The sequence below is a fragment of the Palaemon carinicauda genome, chromosome 21, assembly GCF_036898095.1.
Source record: "Palaemon carinicauda isolate YSFRI2023 chromosome 21, ASM3689809v2, whole genome shotgun sequence".
Lineage (NCBI taxonomy): Eukaryota > Metazoa > Arthropoda > Malacostraca > Decapoda > Palaemonidae > Palaemon > Palaemon carinicauda.
The window spans coordinates 95804640-95813830 of record NC_090745.1 but is presented as its reverse complement, the minus strand read 5'-3'; the positions used below and the strand labels follow the sequence as shown (position 1 = coordinate 95813830).

Here is a 9191-nt window from a genome sequence, read left to right as displayed (position 1 = left end):
GGCCAGCAACTTCACTCCCAAACGTTCTGGTGCTCGTCGTGTTAACACCACCCTCCTCGCTGCTCCTCTGAGAGCAGCTAACAGGAACCTTTCACTGTTCCTTGCCTTCCTCTCGCCCTATGATTTTCCTTTTTCACTCACGTGAGAGGCCAACACAATCCAGCTAATGTGAGCACAATTTTGTGCCTGTTAGGAACGAACAACAAGTGTTTTTACAGGCCTTTCTTCCGTGAACATCGACGTAAAATCGTAAAAAAAATTAACAGACGAATAAACAGGACGGCACAGGACTGACGGGCTACTCCTCCTACTGAGGGAGCTTATAGCCGAAGCATTCCAAGTTGCCAACGAAGTAAAAAGGGAAAAATGGCTCCAATGGGGCAGCCAAATTTCACAACAAACATCTCTCAAAGCCATCTGGGCCTGGTTTAACAAGGTCTCAGGATCCAAAAGACACCAACCAAGCCCACTCATCCTCAACCCCATCAAGAGGCCATGAACATAGCTCAAACCTTTGCAAGTCGGACAAAATCAACTAACCTATGCCCAGCTACCCAGGCCAGGCAGGAACAACTTTGGCCCAGAAGAAATGACCTAGTCAGAGCAGCCTGCAATGAACCGTCATGCACTGATGCGCTCTACACTTCGGCCGAACTTGATGCTGCCCTAGCTAAATGTAGAGACATGGCCCCTGGTGCCGATGGCATTACTTATTCTATGCTAAAGCATCTTGGCAAACCTGCCAAAAATAGCTACTTACACATAATTAACCTGACACATGCTCAGCACATCAGGCCCAAACCATGGAACAAACAGGACACCAACCCAATACCAAAGCCTAAGGAAATAAATGCCTATCGTCCCATTGCCCTACTCAGCTGCACTGGTAAGGTAGCTGAATGGATGGTCCTCCGGCGGCTTCAGTGGGTGGTGGGACCTTTTGCACGACAGGCTCTATGCCTACACGAGAGGCATTGGAACACAAGAATGTCTAGCTGATGTCAAGGCCACAGTCAACGGAAAAAGTGCACTAGTTGTTTTCCTTGACCTTGAGAAGGCCTATGAGCAAGTCAGCTCTGACGCCATCCTGATATCGCTAGTCATCAAAGGCGTCAGAGGCCACCTCCTTGCGTGGACGCAGAAATATACCCAAAACAGGGAAGCTAGAGTTACTTTCCAGGGAGCCACGTCACCATACATACCACTCGAAAATGGCACTCCACAAGGAGTGATATTAAGCCCCTTCTTGTTCAATGTACTCATTGAAAATATATTGAAAGAAGACTACCCAGAGGGCATTCAAATCTTCATCTACGCAGACAATATCTGCGTTGTCTGCCCACACACAGTCAACAACAAACACCGTAAAATGCAAATCGCCCTAGACACCATTGCAGCAAGCTGCCAGGTCTTAGGACTGGAAATAAACCCCGAACAAGAGCAAAGCCATGGTTGTCAAGCACTCTCAACACCCCCCCCCCCACTAAATCTACTAGGAACACCTATTGAATGGGTCAACAACTTTACCTACTTAGGTGTTAACCTCAACTTCAGGCTATCACCCACCCCTGAAATAACGCTCCTCAAGCACAAGACCAATAGCCGACTGAACGCACTCCGACGCATCACGTCCCTAAACCAGGGTGCCACACTTCACATTCTAAGACTCTTCTACATTCAGGCTGTACACTCTTTGGTAGAATATGCAGCCCCTGTTCTCACTACCCTCAGCCCTACACAGGAAAAGATCATCGAAGTAATTCAATATAATGCCATGAGGACCATCCTCGGTGCCCCGATTTGGACCAGGCTCTCACTGCTTCGAGCCGAAACCCATCTCCTGCCCCTCACAGATAGGATAAAGTCACGAAACAGCTCTATAATCTTCAAAACTTTCAAGACCAACCGGAACTGCTCACTTCATAACAAAATTCAAGGCCTAATCTCTCTTTCGGAAGATTTGGCCCCTCCTCACACCTATGCTGGCCATCCTATCATAGTCCTAAGATCCACCGGCTCTCGACAATGCTATCTACACTCAAAAAAGACACCTTCCACCCGGACTTTTCGGAAAACCCCCCCCCCTGGATTCCCAGCCCAATCAAGTACCATTACACCACCCTCCCGTTCTCCAAGGCACTATGCCCCCCAGCACAGGCCTTTAGAGCGGCCCTTGATTCGATCACCCTCACACTCGCTGACAATGTGTATTATACTGACGGCTCTGTAGACAGGGAGGTTCCTGCGGCAGCTGCAGCAGTCTACTCCCCACATTTCTCGGCCTGCTGGAGGATCTCCAACAATGCCTCCACACTCCAAACTGAACTGGTTGCCATACTCAAAGCCCTCACACACTCACTTATCAGTCAAGGTAACACCACGATACATACTGACTCCAGAGGAGCCATGGCAGCAATCAGGAGCCAAGGTATCCGAGAAAACACACTCATTATCTCTTCCATCAGACAGATAGCCCACACACATGCTCTCCAGAACCGACAGGTCACACTAAATTGGATCCCCAGTCATATGGGTATACTCGGTAATGAAGAAGCCGATCGATTAGCAAAGCAGGCCCTCCAAGTCACCACTATTAGCATAATCCTCAACCCATCGCATGAACAGTTCAAATCAGCAATGAATGCTTACTGTCAAACACAACTACATAGCTCCATCAGACAAGCCCTATTTGCCTCGTCAAAATCAGCAAAATAGTATATCAACACTACCAACTTGGCACCACATGATCTACCAAAGAACACGCCCCGCAAACTAGCAGTAATCTACCACAGACTAAGGTTAGGGTACCCCTGCTCATGGGAAATCATCAACCCTGAGGGTAGGCAATGCAAGTACTGCGAAGCTGTTCCAGCACTCCCACTAGAGCATTACCTCCACCACTACCCGGAAACCACAAATCTAAGACAAAACTTCGGCCAAGGAGTGCCGCATTCTGCAGAACAGGTGACTGCCCACATTCTCAAAAATATAGAGACGCTTGCAGGTTTTCTGCGATGTTACCCCCCCACTTAGGTAAGAAGACAGTCTCTCCCAGCCTATGCAGAGATCAACTCTCAACCACCCTTAGCCCTTTTCTCCTTGGTTAAGGCTTCCCCCCGCCCTTTTTTTCCCTCTAACACAAATCACTCCGCTCCTCTCCCAGCCCCTCTAACTCACTGGGACCAAGCTCTATAACCTTTCACCCTTAAAACTTCATCTCATCTCTTTGGCCCTCAACAGGACCTAAACACTGGGTCTCTTGACCCTGCCGGCTTAAAGCAGGCATTCATATAAGAAAATCTTTTCAACGCTGTCCCTGGCATGCCAGAGGCATACCCAGTGACACCAGGCAAGCAGTAATAAGTACTTATGCTTAAAACTGCTTCTTTCCCCTCCCACTGAGAACCCTTCCCTCCTCTCCCAGTCTCTCTAACTTACAGGGACTAAACTCTTTAACCTTTCACCCTTGAGCTTAATCTCATCACTTTGGCCATAAACAGGCCTAAACACTTGGTCTCTTGACCCTGCCTGCCTAAAACAGGCATTTCTATAAGTAAAATCCTTTGACGCCGCCCCTGGCCTGCCAGGGGCTTAATCAGTGTTGGCCCTTGGGCTGAGCAAGCTCGCAACATGTTGCGAAATCTAAATTGACCTTTGCAAGCAGCAATAAGTACTTACACTTTTAAAACTGCTTCTTTCTTCTCCCACTGGAAATCCTCCTTTCCTCTCCCAGACTCTCCTACTCACTAGGACTCTCTGCTATTCAGCCTTTCCCCTACCACTATAAAACCTCTCTTCCTGCCCCTAACTAAGGAAAAAAATATATATATATATATGTATATATATATATATATATATATATACTTCCAGAACCCGCTGATCTGCAACCACCACACCTACCCGCCAGGGAAACGCTTTTAGTGTCACACCCTTCAAAGGGGTTATACATATATCATATGTATATATATATATATATATATCTATATATATATATATATATATATAGATAGATAGATAGATAGATATATATATATATATATATATATTATTTGCGCGTTTGTATAATTTCACACATGTCAATACACAGACAGACAGAGACAAATACATGAGCCCGCACATAAGCCATCCGGGCATCACAAATACAATAAAGATCCAATGCCAAGCGAACAAGAAAAGACACAAAGGATTGAAAAGAAAAAAAAAAAAAAAAAAAAAAAAAAAGGACTAAAAAACCGCTGATAAGACGGCAAAGGGGAAAAGCACCCGCGGGCGGGAAATATTTATGCGAGTCATAACATGTTTTATTAAATTCATAAAAGTGACGGTGACGAGAGAGAGAGAGAGAGAGAGAGAGAGAGAGAGAGAGTTTGGTGAGACGGAGATCGTTTGTGAGAGACAAAGTGAGAATCCGTGGTGAGACAGATACCAGTTGTGTGTGTGAGAGAGAGAGAGAGAGAGAGAGAGAGAGAGAGATCGTCTGTGAGAAAGTGATAATCTGTGGTTAGACGGATACCGGTGAGAGAGAGAGAGAGAGAGAGAGAGAGATCGTCTGTGAGAAAGTGATAATCTGTGGTTAGACGGATACCGGGGAGAGAGAGAGAGAGAGAGAGATCGTCTGTGAGAAAGTGATAATCTGTGGTCAGACGGATACCAGAGAGAGAGAGAGAGACTAATTTGATTACACGAGTATCTATGATTGGAGAAGGAAGGGCCAAAGTCGCTAGAACACATTTTATATGACCAAAGACGTACCAGCTCTCCTCAGTCGCTCCCCAGGCTGAGACGAAGCCCATCCTAATGAAATTCAGTGGCGTTCACTTCCACTGAATGCAGATTCTACTTTTAGTTATATTTTTCTCTTTTTTTTTTTTTTTGCATCTCCGTCATAAAAACGAATTTACACTACAAATGGTAAACATATTTCAATGTTGATAAAAGTCGTTGGAGTAATGTTAATGATATAAATGGTAGTAGTAGTAGTAGTAGTAGTTTGAGAAGTAGTATTTTCCTAAACTTTTTCTCAAATTTTCTAAAAGATGTTTCCTAAATAATTTTGTAATTCCTATTGTACATTCATTACTAATTGTAGAAGGTTGGCCAGGGCACCGGCCGCCCGTTGAGATACTACCACTAGAGAGTTATGGAGTCCTTTGACTGGCCAGACAGTACTACATTGGATCCTTCTCTCTGGTTACGGTTCACTTTCCCTTTGCCTACTCACACAATGAATAGTCTGGCCTATTCTTTACAGATTCTCCTCTGTCCTCACACCTGACAACACTGAGATTACCAAACAAATCTTCTTCACTACGGCACTGTAATTCGTCAGTGGCTACTTTCCTCTTAGTAAGGGCAGAGGAGACTCCTTAGCTATGGTAAGCAGCTCTTCTAGGAGAAGGACACTCCAAAATCAAGCCATTGTTCTCTTAGTCTTGGGTAGTGCCATAGCCTCTACCATGATCTTCCACTGTCTTGGGTTAGAGTTCTCTTGCTTGAGGGTACACTCGGGCACACTATTCTATCTAATTTCTCTTCCTCTTGTTTTGTTAAATTATTTAAAGTTCATATATTAAATTTTTATTTTAATGTTGTTACTGTTCTTAAAATATTTTATTTTTCCTTGTTTCCTTTCCTCACTGGGATATTTTCCCTGTTGGGACCCCTGGGCTTATAGCATCCTGCTTTTCCAATTGGGGTTGTAGCTTGGCAATTAATAATAATAATAATAATAATAATAATAATAATAATAATAATAATAATAATAAAAATAATAAGTAATTTTTGGCGTTCATATGACTTAGAAAGAGAGAGAGAGAGAGAGAGAGAGAGAGAGAGTTCATTACTATGTAACTTTTGACGTCCATATGAGAGAGAGAGAGAGAGAGAGAGAGAGGGAAAGTGGCCTAAAGAAACCTATTCTTTTTCTTGGTAATTATCATAAACGATGATTGACACGAACACTTATTTATGATTGATATGATATGATGGTGGTGAAAAAGATGAGAATGTGACTATGCGACTATGAAAAAATTACGATAGACCGACATTGTTTATATGAGATATCAATCAATTGTTATTCGGTATAAGTCTGGCCCTAGAAAATTGGTGATTACTGCAAAAAATTGGAACAAATGGTGATGATATTATAATTTGCGTATTATAAAATAAAAATTAATAGAAACAATAGTGAATTATTTATACCACTTGTTTTTCATGTATATATATATATATATATATATAGACATACATACATATATATATATATATATATATATACTGTATATACATACGTATATATACACCCATTTCTTAGCAATAGAAAATTAATTACTTTCTTTCACATACTCACTGCAATTGGTACTATATTCACTTTAAAATACTATAGTTTTGCATAATTTTTTTTCATAATGAATTATTTTTCAAATACCCACGTTCACTAAAAAAAAAAAAAAAACTCGTTTCCTCTCCACTGGGTCCATATTCCGTAAATTTAACCACCTCACACAAAATATAGAAGTAACAAATTTACGTATGTTTATTCAAGTAAGTTAACCGACACACTTGGTTCAAAACGATGATTTCACTTCTGTACCGACCTGTTTTAAATTACGTTTGGAGTTTCTAAATGTCACATCGGAGACAAACTTGGTCTCCCTTCTTGAAATTTTTGGAAGAAAGTGTAATCCATCCCCGCGCTTCACCTTCAAGTTTTCCACACTACGAAGGCATACATCGACAACGAAACAGCAAAACGCTTCTGGTCTCTTGTTTTGCTAAAATCACGCACAAACACACAAACAAAAACAATGTTGATGTTCTCATCAACAGATCACATATTCGCTCGTCAGTTCTAATCGTTATTAAGAAAACTCTTCGGTCATCTTCCTGACAACGTAATATATTCTTCGCCCACTTTATCCTCCCTTCTCCAGCGCCTCCCTCAGAAGGGGAAATCCCAGGTGGGCATATGAGCAGAGGCCACTCCCGGAACGACGCTCCTTTCGCAGACCTCCTGCTTCACGCCCCGTACCTCCCGCTCCTTGAAACTGGCGAGGACGTCGCCAAGTTTGAGAGCCTCCGGAGGACGAGGCAGGGGCTGGCGTCAGTGATCAAAGTAGGAGTTCTGCATGAGGTAGAGCTTGTCAATGGGGTTGATCTGCGGGTACATGGAACCGGCCACGCCCACCATTGTGGGCACGTCGGGGGGACCTTGTGGGGGCTGGGGAGCTCCGCTAGCTGGTCCGCTGGACCTGTTGCAGAAAAGAGAAATAAAATTATTATCTTAAAAGGAATCTAAGCCTTAGCACTTAAATGTAGGCTTTCCTATTCACTAAACGAATCGAACGTAAATCTGTAAATGGTGGTCTGGGCATGCTCTTCGCACTCCCAAAGAGACAGTAGTTCACCAAACGTTTAATTGGGCTCCACAATGCGCTAGATGAGTTGGAAGACCAAAGCCTACATGGATGAGGACTATGAAGCGTCAAGTAGGAGATGATGAATGGAGAAGCATTGATTAAAAGCTCAAGAAAGAGACGACAGGCGAAATCAGATCTAATCGAGGCCGTTTGCGTCAATAGGCGTAGGAGGAGATGATGATGATGATGATAATAAATTGATCTTTTCATGTTTGTCTTCATAGCCTTTAATTCTTAAAGATAATGACATTTTTATATTCAAAGCTACTTACAAACAAACGAACTAAAAATTAAGAAACCATTAAATATACACATACACACATACACATATATACACACATGTATATATATATATATATATATATATACATATATATCCCGTGGAATACACGACCTATACGATTTCTAATGTTAAAATATATGAAGTATGTTGCAATAACTGCTGGCTAATTCTCATGTTTTAGCGAGTTCCAACCCAAACAGAAAAAAAATTCTCGGCTCCAAAAAATTTGATTCCCCTTTGAAAGTCTATACAAAGACGTCTTATTGTTAATATACTCTTCATAACCGTACTACAAGACCAACAATAACTAGGACTTTAATATAAGGTTACTGTCATTTCTTTTCATAGTTTACTTTGCAAATGTTGAATTCATCTAATAATAAGTCAGTCGTCGTGTACCGAGTTTCTACTCTCTCTCTCTCTCTCTCTCTCTCTCTCTCTCTCTCTCTCTCTCTCTGTCTGTCTCCCCAGCGAAAAGTTTTCAGTATTTGTAAATATATGAAGAATAATATATGCTGAAGGCCGTACCTTGAGCCATTACTAGAAAACTAGATTTCGTTTACCATAGGATTCGTTAATTGAACGGTATCAATATCTATCGATGTATAAGAGGACATGACACCTAATTACCATTGGTTATATGAGAGAGAGAGAGAGAGAGAGAGAGAGAGAGAGAGAGAGTAAAGCACGCTTACAACTATTATCTGACAGGAAATTAATAAATAAACTTAAGAGCAAAATAAGCACGTACTAACAGTATTCATAAGACAGTTCTATGCTATTTACATACATACAAACATAAATGCATTTATATACAGTATATTTACATATTTGTAAAATCTATACATTTATATTTAGTTTGCACCTATTTCCTTAGAAAGGATGGTCTTAAAACATGTTATCCTTAGGCTTTATATGTAAATTTATATATATATATATATATATATATATATATATTCGTGTGTGTGTGTATGTGAGTGTGTGTGTATTTGTAATGAGGATCAGCAAATTCAAGAGAAATACTGAACACAAGGAAAGTCAGTGAGTGTAACAACAGAAATAACTCACTAAAACATAACAGTAAATAAAACACTTACACTTCGCCTTGGTCATCAAACTGGTCCATGCGCCCTTCCTCGAAGCTGATGTCGGAACCGCAGAAGGAGTCGCCGCTGTGCGCCGGGAAGCTTTCTCCTTCGGGGGAGTAAGGAACCGCGGAGCTTTTGGGCGTCGTGGCGTAAGGGGAGTCCAAAGAGTCGATGGGCGTCAGTCCACCGTATTGGCCTGAAGGAGGAGAAAAACATAGGACGTGAAAATGTATATATATATTTTTTAATAATTATTATTATTATTATTATTATTATGATGATGATGATGATTATTATTATTATTATTATTATTATTATTATTATTATTATTATTATTAGCTAAGCTACAACCCTAATTGGAAACGCAGGATGTTATAAGCCCAAGGGCTCCAACATGGAAAA

The 9191-nt window shown here is 41.5% G+C and overlaps 1 protein-coding gene across 2 annotated transcripts in view; it reads right to left on the bottom strand.

Annotated features, from left to right (window-relative positions):
* Positions 1 to 6447: 6447 nt before the first annotated feature.
* Positions 6448 to 9191, bottom strand: part of LOC137615333 (LIM homeobox transcription factor 1-beta-like) — a 135098-nt gene continuing 132354 nt past the window's right edge. For both annotated transcript variants that reach the window (XM_068345130.1, XM_068345131.1), the window contains exons 6-7: positions 8799 to 8985; positions 6448 to 7250 (exon numbers count right to left, since the gene is read on the bottom strand). In XM_068345130.1, coding sequence (XP_068201231.1) covers positions 7103 to 7250; positions 8799 to 8985 — 335 coding nt within the window. In that variant the 3' untranslated portion in view covers positions 6448 to 7102. The remainder of the gene's footprint in view (positions 7251 to 8798; positions 8986 to 9191) is intronic.